The following is a 21,755-nucleotide window of genomic DNA, read 5'->3' on the forward strand; positions in this document are numbered from 1 at the left end:
CATCACCATCTACCTGCTAGCGAGCGTGATAAGGAAGGCGGAGGCTCTCTTATTATCACTCGGTATCAGAAACATCGCAGGAGAGTGAATGATATTGATCGTGCTGCTGTGGTCGACCGATGACTTGTCATACCCGAAACGGGCGCGAGTCCCGAACGTTCAATTGTACAATTTGTGATAGATAATTAGGCTCAAGAATAAAGTATTATCCTGCAGTTGGTATCCGTAAAAATAAATGTAGTTTTGTTCGGTAATACAATTGTATCAGTGCAACATGTGCGTTGTGTTCCTGGAGAGAACTTTTGTGTCCTAGCTCACGCAAGGAGTTTTTATTCTCAGGTGATTCGATCCTCAAAAACGTCGATCAGCCATGTTGGTTTTAGAAACGACAGCTAACAACATTGTTTACTAGTTCTCTCCATATGTTTGCTTGGATTTCAGTTGGTAAACAAAGTTGTTCGCTGTCATTTTTCTTCCCCGCAGCCTGCTGCATGCTTACCTCACTCCTCACCTACTTACTGCCAAAGACGAATCACCTTAGAACTCTAAGTACTTTGAGTTCACGATTCGGCACTGGTTGGAAAGATTTCTGATTCATCCAGTTACGGCTACGAGGATTTGCATATTGGTTGCATGCTCCTTCTCTGTACTATTGTGCCTATTCACTCGATGTTGGTTCTGGGACATCCGCCATTCGCCGCTATCGAAGATCCCAGCAAGGTAACATCAAAAACCCAACACTGAGTTCATTCAGAATTCCGAACCAGTTCCGAAATGGGTTTAACTGGGGTGTTGAGGTGATAGCTGGACGGTTTCGAGCAAACAAGATCCGGCGCAACCGTGCATTTCGGTCTTGCGTTTAACCTACCCATTTGTTTTAGCGATTTTGTAGTTCTTTAGACAGGTGTTACTTCGACGCTGGAAATGACGGTTAGATTAGTTTTCACTTTGATACAAACTTTTTTTTATTCATTTCGTTTATTTGATAGGCACAAATGCGTTAGCTTGGCGGTGCCAAATTCTTTTGTTTTTACATTTTGGATATCTTAAAACTAGGAGGTTACAATGTTGAAATTTTTTTTTTAACAAAAGAAAAGAATATTTACAGCTATCTTAAGACTAGAAATAAGTTTCAATATACAAGAGAGGGCCAAAAGATTATTTTATGAAAAATTTTAAAACAAGGGATTCAGTTTGATATACAAGAGGGGGAGTAATAGTATTTTATGAAATATTTTACAGTCATCTTAAAACTAACAATATAGTTTAATACAAACTTTTGCAGAATATTTGAACTCTTTCTTCGTATCACTCTTATTTTAGTAGCTACTTACCTGCAACGAGGCAGTAGGGAATGTACAATTTTTATGTTGCACGAAATACAAATTTCTTTTTATTTACACTAAATTAAAGCCAAAACATTCATTCCATCCGGTTATAATCCAGAGATAGAATTTTGTTTGGAAAGTTTTTAGAACAGTAGCAACAATAGAACTGTTGTAAATATGTATTACCGTTCGAATAGAGTGATTTTCTCCTAGGTTTTAAATACAGGTTCAGACCATATCTTTCCGATGCACCAAGGCCTGCGTTGATGTTTTTCTTTTTCTCAGACACTCTCAAAAGGAACTTCAAACTGGGGCGCCATCAAGCGGTGAGTGTGGTCAAATCTGAAGGGACCGGAGTCAAATTGTAAAATGAGCCACAATTTTTTAAAACTTTCTTCATTCGATTTACGTCTTTATTATTTGTCTTTGATATGAGTGCAAAATGACGGAATTATGATATCCGTATTTTCCAAAACACTGCTCAGAAACGGAAGCTGGGGAGTAGAATTTAGAAGTCGGTTTACCAGTAAAGCTTTTGACTTCACTGATAACCATTCGATGAAGAAAATAACAAAAAAATTCTTGTTTTCCTAATTAGTTGATTTCAACAGAAAAATGAAAAACGTAACTAAATTTTCTCTTAATTTTGCGAGATTCTCAAATAATAGTTATTGAAAATTATTATTAATTTTGATTCAAGACGCACATCATACGAAATGACAGCAAAGTAGCCAAGATGCACACCTTACTGAAATACATCATGGTAGCGACAGCAACTATGTTCATAAACGCTGGGCATAACGGTTATGCACGTAGGTAGTTGTCTCAGCTTGGAAAGCTTGTTTTAACCTGGACGCAACTTCCTGAACCAGCACACAAAAAAAACAGAAATTCAACTGATCTCATTTTGATTTTACTTAGTTTTTCTTAAAAAAAATTTCAATAAAGGGATGATTTTGATTGACATTTTTTTCAATACTTGTATACTGATAGTTGAAAGTATTGTCGAAAATTGTCAAAATCATGCTATTTCGGATTTAGTCGATTATATAGTAAAATTTCAATTATTAACAAATGTAATATGCAAAATGATAATTATTTTTCATCTTTTGAGATTCCAAACTAGATGTGGAAAAAGTATGAAGTTTTTTTTGTAGTGCTGGCTAACTAAATAGAAAAAAATATACCTTTCATCTAAAATTGAAATCATCAATCAATTACCAACAATCCTTAAATACCTTTGCTATTTCGTCTCATCTAAGAGTGCAGTCTATAAAAAGATAACATTATGAGAAACATAACTATATATTATAATCACGTGTGAATTACTGGAGTATTTCAACAATTTAATTCCATACCTTCATCCGTCGATCGGTGAAACAAAACGTTTGAAATATCCTATGTTGCATTTTACGATGAAGCAGCTTAATTCAACAATGAGATTAGTTGAATTCCAGTCGTTTGTGTCTTGGCTGAAAAGGTAGTATAACGACATATGCAATTGTGTCTGGACTAAAACAAGCGTTACAAGCTGAGACAAGCGTTTCAAGCTTTAGCTCAGGTAGGCTTTTAAAGTTTTGTGCTAGGCTGAAACGTTCGTGTCCAGACTGAAACTGACAGCATCAAACCAACAGCGTTGGATTATTGTTTTCAACAAAAAATTAGTTCGCCCAAATAATAACTAGACGAAACCAAAAACTCAACTAATTTTTTAGTTGAAATTGTGATGAATAGGTTTTCCGTGAAGGTTAAACTTTCTTGGTTTATGTAACCATAAAAGCGTGCGCAAGCCATTAACAACAGATTGCCAATTCAGCTTTTGAGCTTGTCGTATGTTATCACCGAAAATCACACCTAGTATTTTAACATTATTTTCGATGTTTAGCCATTCTGTGTCCGCTGTTAGATTTACATTGCTAATCATTACTGTTCGGTATCGAACGTCTAAATTCATAAAAATCTCTCTTGTCTTTCCCTGACCGATATTTGCTTTAAATTCCTCACCCACTATCGCCCAATCCATTATTAAATCTTATGCTTGAGTACAAATCTTATCCCATTACTTGTATCTTTCCCCCATAGTTCATAAGTAGAAATAAAATCCTGTTCAATCATGTCCTAGCAAGAATTCCCCTCCCGCCCAGCCGTACCATCATATTTTTTTCGTTTCAATGGAGGTGGGAGGAGCCAACATCACACAACGCCGATTCAGACATCGGAAATGAATCAGGTATAAAAGTAATGCATTCTGTACGTATCCAAAGAGAATCCGGAATTTTCCTTTCTGCCACCGAAAGAGCACCATTCGTGTTTCGTCCTCCACTGCTGGATCTGAGGCATCCGTTTGCTGCTGTAGCTGAGCCATCGCAATACAGTCCACTGACTTGCTGCGCATCGGAGTGCGCACCCAAGGAAGCAATTAGTGTTCGTCCCATCGAATTGATCCACATTTAGACCCCACCCGCGGTAATCTATTGTGGACACCAGTTCGACTAGCACACGGACAACCTATTGCTGTTCCGAATCGACAACCGTCGTCGTTTTGGAGCACCATCAAGACAAGCCATCCAGATTCCTGATCCCATACATTGTGCACCGCACAATTACACCGACAGTTTTTCGTATGTTGAGAACTGCACCCGCTATTCGACCGAATTCCGTAAACAAGGCTACGACCTGTAAAAGTGCCCAAATAGCAATTCTAGTTTTATGGCACACTACAAGTGCATTCTAAGTTTTAAGAATGTCTTCAAGAGTAACATAAAACAACAATTGTTACTAGGGTGATGACTCATTTCCAAAAAAAAACATTGATATGTCATCAGCATAAGCGCTCAGTACAGTATTCGGTAGACTATGTTTAATTGCATCTAGTAGTGGTTGCAGATAAATCACGAACAGCATCATGGAAACGGGGTCTCCTTGTCTTACAGATCGATTTATTTTGAATTCATGCGTTAAGCTCCCAATTTTGAGCAAGATCGTTCCCAAATTGTTCCAAGTAGGTTTACAAAACCTACGTTGAAATTCATTTTGAGAAGTGTTTGTCGTAGAAAACGATGACTAACACGATCAAATGCGTGATCTAAATCAAAGGATAACAGCATCGCGTTTCGACGCCGATGTTTAAGATTACAGATCTCATCAAGAGTTCTGTTAGTGGCTTCATAAATGTTTCTCTTTCCGTTTGAACATTTTTGGTTGTCTAACAGTACGAGCGGTAACAGATTTTCCGTTCTCTGTTTTAGAATTCTAGCTAGAATCTTATAGTCGAAACGATTCCATCAAAAAACTTTCTTGTGGCGTTGCCGTTAAGTGCATCATTTATTATGCGGGTAAACTCCGGTTCAATAATGTGCCATGTTTTTAGATAGAATTCCAGTCCGTCACCACCCGGTGATTTTCGAGAGGCACTGGTTCTTATTGCGTTGAGAATTTCAGCTGCTGTGACTGGTCGCATCACCGTCGAGTTTTCAACCTTCTTCTCCGGTATTCTTTTTAAAGGTGAAAATTCATCGGAATTTTCCGAATTGTAAAGCTGCTCGAAGTAGGATCTGACAACTTCTGCTATCTGAGAGGAGTTCGTAATTTCAGCACCATAATCGGTTTCCAGCACGGTAATAGTGGTTTTGGTTCTTCTACAGTTGGTTTGCCCTATATGAAATAACGTGGTTGACTCACCGGCTATAAATGTTTCGCTCGCTTGCTGAAAATTTGAAGAAAAACTGCGCTGATGCCAACGGGTGAGTCGCTTAGAACAATGTGCCATACACAGAGGTACGATAACACGATATAAGATTACGATTCCCAGTAAGACACGCTCATTTCACTCGTTACCACAATGTGTGGCATAATGAGACACACTTCTGACAACTCAAAAACTGTCAACAAAGTGTAGTTAAATAATCATAGCAACCATTGCTTTCGTTTTAATGAACACCATGGCACATCGTGGCACATTGTGGCACACTGCGGCACAAGCTACCACACTGTTTATTTGTGAGCACAATTCGAATCTAACTAAATGTATGCAATTGATTAGTATTTGTTGGTCCCCGGAACTGCTGGAGAAATTAGCTAAAAAAGTTATGTTTAAAAAGTCGTACTTACTTTGTTACAAAATGCAAAACATACATTGCCGGAAAGCATTTTTTATATACAGGCCGGTGGATGCCCGTTGTGAGAAGTATTTTTTCTTGTAGTACTTGTCATTGTCTTTCTCATAGAATCAAAATGTCTTCCACATATTTCCACATCTTTTAGTAATTGGCGTTCAAAATGGCGGTATTTTCAACCCACCTTATTTAATAACTCTTAAGTAAAAAATGTTGACGTCTTCGACAAATATCTGTAATTTCTTAATTTCAACTACTTCATAGAACATTTGAAGAATTGCAAAAATCTCAGAAAAAAGTTATCATGAACAAATGATTTTTTGGGTGCTTCCCACAAACAACGCGCTCTATCTCAACACCATTACATTTTGGAGAGTTTATATGTTCAACAAGTTTTCTCGCAGTAGAATTTTCTATAACTTTGTCATTGACATTATGCCTCTATCTCGAAAGTTAGTGGAAATAAATTTTCTATCTCACTTTTAGGTGGATTAATCACAATTCAGTGTACATCAAAAGAAGGGGGCTTCCTTTCTGAAAAAGTGTTCCTAACACACCAAAACGCTAAAATGAACTCCTAGAGCACCATTAATTAAACGCACGTTTTGGTACCATTGCGACCACTGTGCACCTGTATATTTAGGTTTCGTCAGAATGTAGATCTGTATGATTCCAATACATCGAGCATACTTTGCACTCAAGATAGAAACAAATCGTACGTTGAAAGAAAATGTATTGCCACGGAATCGTATGCCTTATCATCGCGGCAATTTTGTACTTACAAGAAGTAAAAGTAAACGTCAGCCTGAAAATAAAGTAATGTCTACCTTGAAAGGTGTCCTTACACGATCATTAAAAGTGACATTTCTGCACAGTAATGCCATTAATAACGCCTCGTATTAAAGTACCTGATATCTGCGGGATTCTAAATGAGCGACGGTAAAGAAGACTAAATAGAAACAAAAAACAATGAAACGACAATTTCCTCAAGCAAAACAAAAACTGTTTTACCGTTGCTTAATTTCCCAAATACAGAACAATAAATAATTATTATAGGTCATTCAAATACAGTCGTTATTCTGCATTCTTTAAATTTGTGCATTGCAATCATTATTTCACGCGAAGTCGTAGTATGCGACATCGACAATTATTCTATTTCGTTCTTCAAATTTTACAACTGTAAAAATAGTTCCACCTTTCATCTATTATCTTGCATTTGGCAAGCAGGGTGGGCACTATTGGAGCATCAGTTGAAAAAAAAACCTGTTTTAATCCACCTAGAGGTGCAATTGTGCCTTTCTCATTTCTCCAAACTATGATATAATAGCTGGTTCGTACAATATAACATTATGGAAATCTCTTTCATTCTTATTACACTTGGCAAGTACATATCTCGACAAACATATGATTACGGCCTAAAAGACAACTGTCAAAATCCACTTTGAATGGAAATTCCAGACAAACCGTTACTAGTCGAACACAGTTCACAACAGTTTATGAAAGAGAAAACTTTTCTCTTTCGTTTATTATCAACATCTGTGATTGGCGTGTAACGGTTTGTCCGGAATTTCCATTCAAAGTGGATTTTGACAGTTGGCTTTTAGGCCGTAATCATATGTTTGTCGAGATATATAAGAGCACCTTTTTGCATTCATCGCGGTATCGGTTTGAATCGGAGTTTTCTATGTGATCGCACTCCACAACCCGTAACTCCGGAGCCGGAAGTCGGATGGAGATGGAATTTAATATCAGTTTCCGGGGACGCGACACCTTTCATTTGAGACTAAGTTGATCAAATCGGTCTAGCCATTTTAGAGAAACCAATATAACCGTTATTCTGAATTTGGATACTTCAGGATCCGTCGATGGTGGCCAGTGTGACCAAAGAGCCTTTGAATGACTGTTGGGGACCTAGATCTACAAATTCAACAGTTGTGCACATTTTGGAAAAAAATCACCTTTTTACATTCATCGCAAAATTCGTTACAATCGGAATTTGCTGCGTGATCGTACGTATCACCCTGTAATTCAGGAACCAGAACTCGGATCCACACAAAATTCAACAGCAGCTGATGGACCTTTCATTTAAAATCAAGTTTGTCAAAATCGGTTCAGAAAATTCCGAGAAACCGATGTGGACAAATCAACAAATTTTGTTTTGTAACCATACTCTTCAACTCGTAATCCGGATCAAGATGTCGGTTGAAAATGAAATTCAATAGCAACCTAGGGAATATTATACCTTTCATTTGAATCTTAGTTTGTAAAAATCGGTTCAGCCATCTCAGAGAAACCGATGTGGACATTTTGTTAACAAATCCGCACATACACACATACATACATACATACATACATACATACATACGTACATACATACATACATACATACATACATACATACATGCATACATACATACATACATACACACATACATACACACAGATATTTTGCGATCTCGGCGAATTGAGTCGAATGTTATATGAGACTCGGCCCTCCGGGCCTCGGTTAGAAAGTCAGTTTTTGGAGCAATTGCATAACCTTTCTATATAAGAAAGGCAAAAGAATAATATTTAATTAGCTTAATAAGCATGAGTTCAATCCATACTATGTAGCATAATGAGTTCAATGTTATCTTCATGTGATTATAATTTGGAAAGGTTGGTGGAATGGGTTTGAACATGTAGGGAATGGGGGGTTAGTAGAGTGGGAGTGGAGGATGCGTCAGAAATCCTTCATCTTATTTTGGTATACGGGGTGGATGAAGGAAATGCGGGCGTGAGGGTAGTCCAAGAGGAGGGGAGTGATGAAGGAGGGAGGTGCAAGGGCAAGGCGGAGGGGGGGGGGGGGAGGTCCGGCGACGCAATACCCAACTGCATATTTTGCCTTCCATTTGAGACTTGGTTTGAGAAAATCGGTTCAGTCATCACCGATGAACCGATGTGACTTTAATTGTGGAATATGCCCGAAATTCCGGACTTCCGGAATCGTCGATAGTGGACAATATATTCAAAGAATGTTTGATTGGCAATCAGTGATCTAGATCTGCGATTAGAAGTAATTTGGTGACCATTTCAATAGTTTTTAGCCTCTGAGGTATTACGATTGTACCGATTTATATGGAAAATTCCAGTGTATCCTTACTAACACCCCTGTAACTCCGGAAGCAAGAGTCAGAACCGAATGAAATTCAGCAGCAGTCAATGGCATTACTGTATCTTTCATTTGAAATCAAGTTTGTAAAAATCGGTAGTGAATTCGTTGTGGAATGGGTGTGATATTAGTTTAGGAACTTGGCGGGTTCCCCGGGGGTGTCATGAACCGTCATAGGTGGCCAATGTGGTCAAAGCTGCTTTGATTGATCATTAGTGATCCAGACCCGCAAACTAGAGTAATGTTACATCAATTTTGATATGTTTTACATCATTTGAACATCATGGTGGTACCAGTTTATATGGGAATTTGCTGTGTGACCGCACTTTTCAACCCGTAACTCCGGAACCGGAAGTCGGATCAACTAAAAATTCAATAGCAGCTTTTGGGAACGTTATACCTTTCAGATGAAACTAAGTTTGCGAAAATCGGTTCAGCCATCTCTGAGAAAATTGTGTGAGTTTAAATGACACACACACATACACACACACACACACACACACATACATACATACACACACAGACATTTGCCGATCTCGACGAACTGAATCGAATGGTGTATGACACTCGGCCCTCCGGGCCTTGGTTAAAAAGTCGATTTGCATGCATGTCCCGTATAGCGATTGCTGGTCGATCGAAGCGCCGACCAGTGACAAGTTGCTACTTGCTGTTGTCTACTTGCACAAGTTGAAAACTTTACTTGTATGTCAGTTCTCAGTGGTTCCACAGATGTCGGTAGCACATCGTGGGCGATGATTTTTGTAGAATTTTATTCAACCTGTAACGTCTGTTTGTATGTGCTGCGAAGTCTGTTACAAGAGAGACCGAAAATTTGGCAAAGATTTTTTTTAGTTACATAGGCGTCAATATTCGTCACGCCGACACACGCCGCCGATAGGGTCCAACGGCGTGACGACGCCAGCGCCGCTGGCCAAATATGTCGCTCACGCCGCCGCTGCTTAAAAATGAATCGGCGCACACCTCTACTTCTGGCAAGGGGGTTCGGCACCTCCGTTTTTTTTATTTTTATTTAAATTTACTTCGCTCATACTGTTCTCACGAGTTGCGCGAGAAAAAAAGGTCTGCCACGCTAGAGCTCCGCAGTAACGTGGTAGGGGACGCTTACAGTGGGGGTTGCCCAGGTACCCCACAGGTTCCGTTAACGATCGAGCATCTTTTTCACCCCCTCGACCACTCATCCCTCGGCACGGGTCGCTTCACGCCTTGGACTTGTTTGTTGCTTTACGTGATGACCGCGACCCAGATCATCACAACCATCCTCCTTTACCAGGGCTTTGAACCTGTAGCTCTGGTTCTCAATAGTTCCAAGTTCGTAGGTTATTACGGCCATTATTGAGATCCGTCATTCGCTAGCGGAGTTCTCTAGTAGTGTTTGGCCCCTGATATTTGTACAGCGGCTGCCCCACTCTGCTGCCCAGGCGTTGAAGTCTCCCGGTTTCCGGCCCACTAGGTCGGACGAGAGCCTGTCGATCATCTGGTTTAACTGTTCTATGGGCCATCTTGGTGGAGCGTAGCAGCTACAATAGAACACACCATTGATCTTGGCAATCGCAACACCCTCGGACGAGGAGTGTATTACCTCTTGAACAGGGAACCGTCCAGTAGTACAGATTGCCGCCATCCCAGACCCGTCCGACACCCAATTGTCGTTGCCGGCAGGGATGTTGTACGGGTCGGATAGGAGGGCGACATCTGTCCTTGACTCCGAGACCGACTGCCACAACAGCTGTTGGGCAGCTGCACAATGGTTAAGATTTAGCTGTGTGACGTTCACGGCATCTTCTTATTGGCCTCACCGAAGGGACACGAAGGTCCATCCATAGCATGGTTACGGGCTTGCTTCTTAGCGGTGCAGATAAGGCATTTATGCGCCTTAGTGCACGCCCCGCTCTTTATGCCCCTCCTCGCCGCAGCGACGACATAATTTGCTCCTGTCTATTCCCTTGCATTCGTACGACTTGTGGCCGGATTCTAGGCACCAATAGCATCTATCCACTGAAGGCGGTTGGGGAATGCTAACTGGACATACTGACCAGATGATTTTCAGCTTCCCTTTCTCGGTAACCTTTTTAGCTTCCGCAGTAAGTAGCCTGATGTTGGCTACTTGCGTGCCAGAGAATCCCGCTCTCATTGCACTGTGACGGCAGCGACGACATCGTCTGCGGTCGTGAACACGTCCAGTTGCTTGCACTGGAGAGTCACTTCCGCACCTAATGATTTCACCTGGGCGCCTTTACCCAGGACCTCGTGGGGCAAGGTCTTGTAAGCCGCTCTAGCTTGAGCGCCTCGCTTCAGCACCAAGAGCATTTCGCCGGTCTTGGTGCGCTTCGCGCTGCGCACGTCTTACCCGAGGGTCGAGAGGCTTTTGGCCGCCCGCATTGACTTAAGGACGTCAGCATATTTGTCCTCGTCGGTCTTCACCCACAAGGCCTCGCCTCTGTACTTGGCCTTCTTTACGGGTCGGAGTGCGTTCGATGTCCGCTTCCCCCTACTGACCAACCTCCAGGAGTTTTCGCTCCCAGTCCCGGTTGTGCCGGATTGCTGGTACTTATTTGCTGCCCGGCGGGGTCATTTGCACCCGGTTTACATCGCCCAAACGGCGTTTGGCCGTCGTGGTTGCCCGCCGTTTGGCGTTGCTTTTTGCACCCTCGCCTGGTGACTGCCTAGGTCGCTTCGGGTTCGGCGCTGTCTTGCCCTTGATCTTCGAGGCGAAATCAGCCGCCGCTTTGGCCGACGTGGCTGCTCCATAGAAGAGGAAGACCCCTGTCTGGGTTCCTCTGTCGGTTTTCTCTCTTCCCTCTACCCTCTTGATGTATGCTTCCTGCTCTTGTCTTGCGACTCGAACAGACTTGCGGAGCACCAGCAGGTTCTGTTTCAGATCCTTGCCGAAGTTCTGTTTCGCGTTTGCGAACTCGATGATGCTATCGAGTTGCTCCACAACCTTAAGCATCGCGGGTAGTGACCCGTCCAGTGTGTTGGTAGGGCTATTTCCTACCACCGCTGGGGAGTCACTGGTGCTATTGGATGCAGCCCCCATCGCTCCACTAACCCCCCCACAGAATGACAAGCATCGTGAACACGTGGAACATGGTCAACAGAGTGGTGGCGTAGACTGCCTTACAGCGAAAATGACGTAATCAACAGCGAGTAACGATTTCGGGAGAGGTGGTGCTAAATGGCACAGCAAGGGAGCCAAAAGGCCCAAATGAGTTAGGGCGCTAAATATTGGGCCCTATTCTCACAGTCACGTCACTTGGTGACTAGAAGGAAATTTTCCTCTAGTCACTAGGTGACGTGACTGTGAGAATAGGGGCCATTATAAGGGAGCAGAGTCGTAGCGTTGAATGGCACAAGGGAGCCGAAGAGCTTAGCAAATTAGACGGTCTGAAGTTTGACACCTAGATTGTTCCCGTAAGCGAAAAGCACTAACCAAGCAATCGTCCTGTACGCCAAGAATCGGCAGCGAAATCTGTTGAACAGAAGCCAAAAAATTTAACAAAAAGATAGTAGTGCCATGGTTTTGGCTTTGGAAGTTAAATACGGAGAACAGATACTGACATTGTGAACACGTTGCAAGCAAGGAATTTCTTTCAAAATAATACATCCCACATCTTTGGTAATATGCTATTTCTGGGTGTCTTAGTTACCTAATAATTTGGTATGAAAATTCACAATATTCGATAATACTTACTGAGATTCCACTAGGTTGTATAAGATACGGGTTCAGAAAATATCAAACGCCATCAGTGGCAAGTTTTGCATCACAAACGCATATTATTTTGGAATGCATACAACTGCACCATAGCAGTGTAGTGAGTCCGTAAGGAAGGAATGTGATCACACGATTTTCACACTTTTTTTTTGCAACACAAGTTAAAGAGCTACTAATATCACACCAAACAGTAAGCTTAACAGAGCAAACTTATATTGCCATTGTCCCCACCGACCAGCAGCATCCGATTAAGCGGCAGCAGCGCAAAACTGGTCAGTACACCTTTAAAAGTCTCCGATCGAAGCTTCGTGTACGAGTAGGTGGTATCGGTACTGATGGAACCGTACACGCCTATCCGATTGGTTGGCGTTCCAACAATCAACTCCGGACCATTGCTAGCCAGACAGTGGACCGGTTCGGGACGGTTTCTGTAAAAAAGATTATTGTTAACCTTTGTTGCAAATTGTTCGCAATGACTTACTTCATATTATATTGCAGATTGCCGGTGTTCGGGTTCCACACGCTCACGGAATAATCCAAACTGGTGCTGATTAGTTGATTTTCGTTCGGTGCCAGCAGCTGCAGCAGATCGCTATCGTTCGCTCGCCAGGAGGAAATGATAAATCCGGTGCGGCTATCGAGAACGGTTATGTGGCTGGAACTGAGTCCGACCGCGATCCAGGCACCGCTCGGCGATACGGCAATGGTTCGTACCGACCCAACCGGAGCATTCGACACTCGCCACTCGTGACAGTAGCTGAAGGTACGAGCGTCAATCATTTTGACGCAACTATCGGCGGTTCCGGCCAGCACCAGGCAGCTTGGCGAGGGAAACGTTTTCACCAGCGAAACCGGGGTGTACTTCGGTACGTCCAGCTGACCGATTTGTGAGCCGACGAAAGGGTCCCACAGGTGGACGCCGGAATCGCAGGAAATGGTGAGTCTGGCGAAAGAAAAGGGTTTAGTATCCACTATGTTATATCACTAAATTAGTATGGAATTTGCATTTCGACTTCGTCTCATCAGAATCCGACACTAACTTAGTGATTGACGAAAAACGAAAGCTCAATCGGGAATCCTTTTCTTGTGAGACATTCCTGCGTGGACTCACTGTCACTAAATTAGTGTCGGATTCTGATGAGACGAAGTCGAAACGCAAATTTCACAACTAATTCAGGATTTAGTATAATGATGGGATGCACTTACCTCAACGATTCCAAAAACGCCAACGAATGCACCGACTTGCGATGGTTCGTGTAGGTAAATTGACAAGAGGAGATCTTACTTCCGTCGCCTTCGCTCCGAAGTGACCATAGTTTGACGGTTTTATCCTTGGAGCCGGAAATGAAACTATTCTCATTGTCCAGCGCTAGTATCGCCTTGACGGAATTACTATGACCGCTATAGGTTTGCAGCTTGATCTGTTTCAAATTGAATCGATAATCCTTTTCCGAGCGACCAATTTCATGTTCCCAGTACGCCAACCAGTTTCCCCGTAAGTTCCTGGAACTGTTGACCTGCTCCAACCGATAGGTGACCATTCCGAGCAGTTCCTTCTGTTCCAGTTCGATCTTGTTGGTGTCGTTGCGAACCTCGATCCGGTTACCGACGATGTTTGATCCGAAGCTGTTGGAGCAATTCAACGATTCCAACTGACTTTCTTCCTCCTGCTGATCGAGATCTGATCGGCTTGGGTTATTCGCGGTTGAATAGTCAGGTTGTTCGTGATCGTGGCAGAGGTTTAGAATAAGGGACATATTTTTAACCGTTTGCGAGATTTCGTACTGTCCGAGGTAGTTCAGGAAGGGGACAAAGCAGCTGTAGGCCAGGTTCGGCGTGAAAACGTCGCGGATTTCATCGATGGCTTTGAAACGAACGGATCCTTGAACAGTGGCGGTACTTGGTTCACCTGCTGCTGTTGGTAGGGGTAAATCAAGGGCACTCGGAGGGGTGTAGCTGTCCAGCGGTTCTTGACCCTTGATGTGAACTTGACGAATTTCCTGACCGCGAACGGACAGTTCGCGTACTCCTCCGTCCCGGCGGAATTCGATGTAATGGGAATCGTCCGTTCCGGAGCTGGACGGACTGGATTCCGGTGGTGGTTTCAATTCACGCAGATGTTCGTTGTGACCGTAGGCTTTGTCGAATATCAAAAAGAAACGTTGCAGAGCTGGAACGCAGATATGCTCCCGGGTCATTTCGCGACCAATTCGAGTCGAAATTACGTACAGAGTGTCGATGAGTTTACGGGCTAGAACGGATCGGGCGAGGAAGCCGCTGGGCATTACGAATTTAGTGGATTCCAGCAGACGAATGATTGGATGGATGATCGAGCGAAGAAGAAAATCTTGAACTTGGTCCATTACGGTAGTGTCGTTGAGGTAGGGGATGAGACTTTTGACGAGCTGGAGGGAGCTGATGAGGCCACCCTCCAGGGTGGGTGTCATTTTCTTTCGACAGAGAGCTATCAATTCGCTAGCATGGGGGAAATATTGCAGAAGGATGAATTGATCCCCGAACAGGGCTGAGATCGATGTGAGACATTCGAGAACTCGCTGAGCGGCTTCGTCGCCGGTCACGCAACCGTTGGCAATGGTGAAATAATTTAGGCTACCAGCTGGATGCGTTCCGACATGGGTGTCGCTGGGGACTAAATTTTCCGGTCCGACATAGCAGAGGGTTAGCATCTTCAGCAGATTTCTGGTCAAGAAACGGGCAGTTAGGACGGGACCTAGTCGATGTGATAGCCAGATTAGACTTTCCGAGCTCATCTCGGAGATTCGGGTAGATCTTGTTTTGTTGGATTCCGCCGATTTTGGTGTGTTCTGTACAGGGTTCACCGTATTCTTGGTACCGTTATCAGGTTTCTCATCTCGTGGTGTCCGGCAAAGAAACTCCAGCGAGTCAATGCTCTTTTTACTCCCGATCTCACATCCGATTGAGTTGAGTTCAATACTTCTTCGGAAGGATGAAGGGATCGGAATTGTTGGCGATTTGGGATCTTGCGGATCATCAGCATCTGTCAGGATCACTGATAGATTAAACTGCTCCATGAAACTGTTCTCTCCGGATTCCTCTTCCAATGTGTCCTCGATCGCTTCCTCAGCCTGTGAATGATTCAGCGGAAGATCGAAACTGCTAATATCGGCTTTCAAGTCAAAATCGTCAATGATTTTCTTCATTGCAGTCTCCACCTCGGTATCACTGAACTCATCCGTCCCAGCGGAGGTGACAGTCATGTACTTTTTCTTGGACACCCGCGACTGCTGCTGATCATCGTCGAATGTGAACATTTCTTCGATGTCGTCCTCTCCGTAAGATGCTTCATCCAGTGGAAGGTTCTGTGCGGTCGACGGAGAAAGCGTCTTATCTGAAGCATCCGGCGACACAAGCGTGTTCGAAACCGACGGCGACTCCGTATCGTGATCGCCACCGTCGTCAGCGCTGCCATCACTTTTTAATTTAAAGTTTCGACACGATCGCGACCGTTTGAACTCGCCCGGTGGTAGGTTCTCGTGAAAGTGGTAAGGTTGGTTCAAATCGGCATCCTTGTAACCACCGACCGCTTCTACCAGCGGAGCGATGAAGTTTTCCAGAAAACACCGGAGTCCGAAGCGAACGATCAGCTTTAGCAGGAAGATGTGGTGGTACAGTTTGACCGATTTGCGGGACTTGAAGGAAGTGTTGCGGGTGAATTTCAGAGTTGCTTGATCTTTGCTTGGATACTGTGGCGGCTGCTGGCTTATTCGGATTTCATTGTCCTCTGACTCGTACAGCAGAAGAATCGGTTGCAGCAGGTATCGTTGGGTTTCTTTCACCCCTAGAGCGGTGGAGATCGCATCAAATAGGTTCCAGGCAGCTAGGATTGACGTGTCATCCGATTTGATCAATTCGACGAAGTGCGGCAGCAGGAGCTCGACCATCGAATACTGATCTGGACCAGTAGGTTTCAGTAGACCATCGGTCAAAGCGACGCAGCTGTTTACCTTACATTCAGCTATCCTTCGGCGGAAGTCGATTCGAATTTTGTCGATATTCACAAATCGGGAACAGTTCTTGCCATCACACTCGAAGAAGGTGTACAGATCCAACAGATTGGTGCACTCGTCAAAGTGAGCGAAAGCTTTGATGGCCTGGTAGACACGTAGGTATTGCGAGGGGAATGGAATCAGTAGATTGGCCAGCAGCGGTTGCAGAAATTGATGTGGTGAAGGCTGAGGTAATCCCTTTTCACTTACGATCAAATCCCTTTCGGCAAGGTCAATTCCGAGCAGTAGCTTTACCGCGTAATGTATGCAAACCGGTAACGACTTCAGACTGGTTTTTACTAATTTAACGCAGGATTCGTAACGGCTGTCAAAATCCTGCTGCAGGCAACTGCCGTGAGGTCTTAGTTTGGGCGCAAAGAACAGCTCAACGATCAAGCATCCCAAAACCTTCAGATCCATTGTGCGGACGTCCAGAACCAACTGTTTGAAAGTTTGCTTCGAGTTGGCCTGTTGTTGCAAACTTTGAAAGCGAAGATTTTGAAACATTTTTTTGTCCTTTAGTAGCGAAGCTTCGTAGGCTTCGGAAAATAGCCGATTGGTGAAAGAATTATTTTCGTAGCTAAGTTCTCGCTCGTAACTACTCCCGGTACTAACGTTCCATAGTTCAAAATCATCATCAACGGCTTTGTTCTTGCCCAGGGACTCCCTCGAAGCCACCGGCGACGTGTGGAAGGTCTTCGCGATAAACAATCCCAAATTCTCTACGGCATTTAGCTGTGCAATCGGATTGTAATTCTTCGGCAAGACTACCACCGAAGGAACTCGTGGCTGGACACTGATATGATAGCTGGTAGATCGTTCGATAGACTCCGACTTGTACCCGCTGCTGGAACTGTGCAAATTCTGCGATGAGTACCGATTTTGCGGCGAAGAAGTGTACTCCGGGTAGAAGCCAGAATCATACCCGGCATATCCGGAACTTGAACCCTGGTGAGACAAATCTTCCGAGCTTCTGGTCAGCCGGTGACGAATCTCTTGAACCGTGTTCAGCCTGGGCGGTGTTTTTCCGTTCCATATCGTGGCAAACTGCCTGATCGGATGAGGATTCGTGAACAGTTGCACCACACCTCGCTGACACAGATTTTGATGCCGGTCTACCAACGACAGGCAGACATTTTTCGATTTAATCGCCGATGAACCGGTTAGTTTATAACCGAATGTAAGATCAATCCAGTGATGAAGTTTCTCCGATACATACTGACTCTCCAGCGCTTCCCGGTGTTTCGCAATAAAATCTTCCGGACAGGTCGCCCAAATGGGTACTTCCAAATCTGGCAAGTCCTCGTGAATGCTTTTGAAAACCAACGGATCTGTAAAAAACTCCGGGATGCACTCATCCGGTGTCCATTCCTGCAGCCGCTGTATCGAAATGGGATATTCAGCCGGAACCCAAATCGGTCGAATATTTTTACACAGAACAGACTTGGGCGTCCTTCGTGCCATATAAACATAGTAGGTAATTTCCGAAAGGACATCCGAAACGTGATGAGGAACCGTTCCCTCCGTCCCCAAGGCAGCCTGAAATGTCAAATCCAGCTGAGCATCTCCCTTGTTCAGACGATACTTAGATTTCTTCAGATCCCTCCAAATCTGACCATTCCGGGTGGAAAAATCCGTTACCCAAGGCATTATATGATGATGTTCCGGGCATCCGATTCTTCTCCCTGCCAGGTTATTCAGAATTGTGAGGTAGTCAAAATTAGACAACTGCCCGTGACACCACATTTCGCACCAATCCTTTAGCGAGTACTTCAAGTCCAACCCTTTCATCAGTCGTACCTTAGAAGCCCGGCTTAACACCAACCGTCGATTGCATACCTCATCCAGCTGTCGCTGAACTTCATCATTGTATTCGACCAAATTGGCCTCCAGATTCGGCATTACTCTCAGCCACAAATTCTCCGTCAAATAACAATCTCCTAGGCTCAGATTGCCCATATTCAAACCTCGATCGTGCAGTGACTTCATCAGATTCAACAATTGATAAACCAGAAACAACGGTTTGTTATGCGACTTTTCCAGAATAGCCGAACTGTAGGTAACACAATCCAGCAGATTATTCTCAAGAAATGGATCAAAAATCACGTACAGATGCAGGCTGGTTTCTATCGCCACCAGAGCCGGATAGAGATTGGCGTGTCCCTGAGCTACACTGACCGGACCTTGAGCGGGTTGAAATTCGTCCCCATTTTCCGCATCTAACCGCACGATACGACACCCGTAGGTTCGTATGAGCGCCTCCCGCAGAACAATGTCGTGTGGAAGCAGCGCCGCTGATATGTTGCTAATATTATCCTGCTGTTGGTGCAATTGTTGCTTCTTTGTACTGTTGTTATTGCTGGCGGTATCAAAACGTTCGCCCATCGGTGATGAATGTCCCGGGTCGGGACGTGATGCGGCATACTTGCGATAGGCGGCCTTCCAGAGATTCTTATTGTTGGTCTGGGAAACATATTGAAGCAGCTGGGAGTAGTGGAGTGGGTCCTCGTTCTCGTAGGGATTTGCATCGCCACCGACGAAATTGGTGAGGAGTTTGTTGCGTGGCAGAGGGATCACCCTAGTCGGTTGCTTTTTGTAGACCTGTAAACGGTAGGTCAATAGGATCAGTCAAATCATAAATTATGTTTTAAAAATGCCCGCCGAGCCCCGATTGCGTGAAGAACAATTCGATATCTAAACAACACATCGCAAGCATGGTGTCAATTTTACAAGTATTAGTGAAACAATCGTAAATGAAAAATACACAAACGAAAACGTCAGATTGCGTATTCCCCTTTTATCAAAATAAAATTGTCACGCAACGAAGCTTATATGGCATTACGAAATCAAATTATCAATCGAACAAATTACATCCAATACTCACCGTGATGTACACCCGTGACCAGCCACTGCTGGGTCCCCCGGTGGGCCATTCCAGTGCTTCCATAACGCAGATGGGGAACTCGCTGGGCACTTTTCCCGACTGTGAGCAAGCTTTGAGCCATGATTTGTGAGCCAGCAGCTGGAACCGATGGGGACAACGCGTTTCCCGGATATGTCGCCGCGGAATGTTTAGCTCCTGTGCTATTGCTTCCATCGTTGTCTGAGCGAACTGAAATTGTACCGATTGAGAGTGAAGCGTTTCACTAAAATCTTACTTTTTGCAGATTTGTACGTACCACGAATAGTAAACATCAAGAAAACAATGGGCTGCCAGGGGCTGAAAATTAAATGAATTTTCCAGCGTTAAACTTAAGCCCACACGCGATCTAATGCGATCAGAGGAAGTAATTTGTCCACATCGAGCGAATAGTATTGAGTGAGCACCAAAATTGTGATAAAATTAAAGCTAAACACGATTTTTAATCTAGCCACTCGTAATTCCAGCTATGTGCAGAAGGAAAAAAAATACTATCGATTTGACATCTGAACTTTGTTGTTGGCTGTGGGCGGTTGTGTGTGCGTGGCAAACTTGTACTGCACGCACACTGCAGCTGTAACGTACGCGAACAGCTGATCGAGCCTCATCGGCCAAACGCACATTTTACGGTAGACCTTCGCATTAAGCGCGATTCAAACGATACATCAGCTTCCGTCAACGTCAACGGAACGTCACCGTTCCGTCAGGATAAGTTAAATACTTTTCTCTTGCGTCCGTTCACACATGCCGTACGTCAAAACGTTCCGTGCCGTTGATGTTGTGTGTGAATGCCTCCATTTAACTGCATGTAACTTCCCGCATAAATAAAAACTTTATCTGGAATCCTCCATATTATACAAAAATCATAAGTGCTATGGTAACCACATACGTTAAGGTCTATTTATGATATTACGATAAACGCGTTTTCCTGTAAAATTACAGAATGAAGATACGAGTTATTGTTACAATATAGGGAATGGTTATAATATAATATTGTATGTTAGAAAAGAATTGAGGTGCTTCTGCAGGATTATTAAAAAATATATCGAAACGATTTGAATTGAAGTCACAATGATGGTAGTCGTTTTCATATGGTTCTGTAAGGTTTGCTTTAAAGAAAAACGTGTATCGTTACAATTTCCTTACAAGATTACCATAATGTTCACCTCAAGTCGAATCGTTTGGTTACAGTTTTCAATAATTCTTTATATTGAATTGAATGTGTTGTTAAAATGAAATAACGAATCTTTGTTTATTGCACATATTTATTGGGAAAAAATAATAATCTATCCACGGATAAAGTGCTTTAATACTTTATTATTATGTCTTACCAAGTGGAAATCAGATTATTTAGGTTGGATAAAAGAAATTCCAAATTTAATTTTTGGCGCACAGGTTTCGTTTTTGGACAAAATCTACACTCAAAAAAAAGTAAACGTTATGCCTATTGATTTTACACATAGATTTTTGCAATTAACGGAGGCATATAGACACTATTTGCTAACACATAAACCTAATGTGTGTATTTACAAGAAATATTAATCTTACATTCACATTTCATAGCTATTAGGCACATAAAACCCCATTCTATAACAATATGCACATATAACTTATGTGTCTGCATACATAGTTTATACAGTTGACACATAGAAGGTATGTGTGCGCGTGATAACAATAGCATTTCTTCTTCATATGAATTTTAAGCGGTTTGAAGCAAATAGAATTAACGTTTGGATTTTTTTCAGTGTAAAGCTTCATACATTTCTGTAAAAAATGAAATGAATCCGCAAGGCTGTCAATAATGTTTTACTCAGCGAAGGTCGATTAGATCAATTCACATTTCTCGACAAACATATGATTACGGCCGAAAAGCCAACTGTCAAAATCCACTTTGAATGGAAATTCCGGACAAACCGTTACACGCCAATCACAGATGTTGGTAGTAAATGAAAGAGAAAAGTTTTCTCTTTCATAAACTGTTGTGAACTGTGTTCGATTAGTAACGGTTTGTCTGGAATTTCCATTCAAAGAGGATTTTGACAGTTGGCTTTTAGGCCGTAATCATATGTTTGTCGAGATTTCATCTATAGCAAAAATTTGTTTATAAGCACATTCAGCAAAATGGTAAAACTAATCATAATCAAATTTAGTATATGGCAAAATATATCACATCGTAACACTGCCGTTTAAGAGGTTCTGTTAGTAGGAAGGAGCTTCACGAATTTAGGATGGACTTCTAAAGAAGTAGCCCTTCTTTAGAAGTCCATCCATGTAGTGCAGTCCTAGCAACTCAAGAATTTCAATCCTCCTCTTATACCTTTTTCTTAAGTGGATCAATGTAAATGTATTACATTTTTCGTATACGTCATGAGTCTTTTTAACAACGTAAGTACACAGCTGCCGGAAGTTGCTACACCTGTCAAGACGAGGAGAGATGGTCAATTCTGATAACAGATGCATCGTCCAGATTCTCGATTTGC

At 43.1% G+C, this 21,755-nt stretch overlaps 1 protein-coding gene across 1 annotated transcript; it reads right to left on the bottom strand.

Moving 5' to 3' along the window:
- Positions 1-12,227: 12,227 nt before the first annotated feature.
- On the bottom strand, positions 12,228-19,780 carry LOC131679048 (WD repeat-containing protein 81). The gene is made up of 5 exons (XM_058959584.1): positions 19,535-19,780; positions 19,240-19,467; positions 13,534-18,956; positions 12,809-13,270; positions 12,228-12,755 (listed from the first exon to the last, which is right to left on the bottom strand). Exons 2-5 carry the CDS (start codon positions 19,450-19,452, stop codon positions 12,524-12,526), a joined length of 6,330 nt encoding a protein of 2,109 aa, XP_058815567.1. The 5' UTR covers positions 19,453-19,467; positions 19,535-19,780; the 3' UTR covers positions 12,228-12,523.
- Between the last annotated feature and the right edge of the window lie 1,975 nt (positions 19,781-21,755).

This window comes from Topomyia yanbarensis, chromosome 2 (genome assembly GCF_030247195.1).
Source record: "Topomyia yanbarensis strain Yona2022 chromosome 2, ASM3024719v1, whole genome shotgun sequence".
Classification (NCBI taxonomy): Eukaryota; Metazoa; Arthropoda; class Insecta; order Diptera; family Culicidae; genus Topomyia; species Topomyia yanbarensis.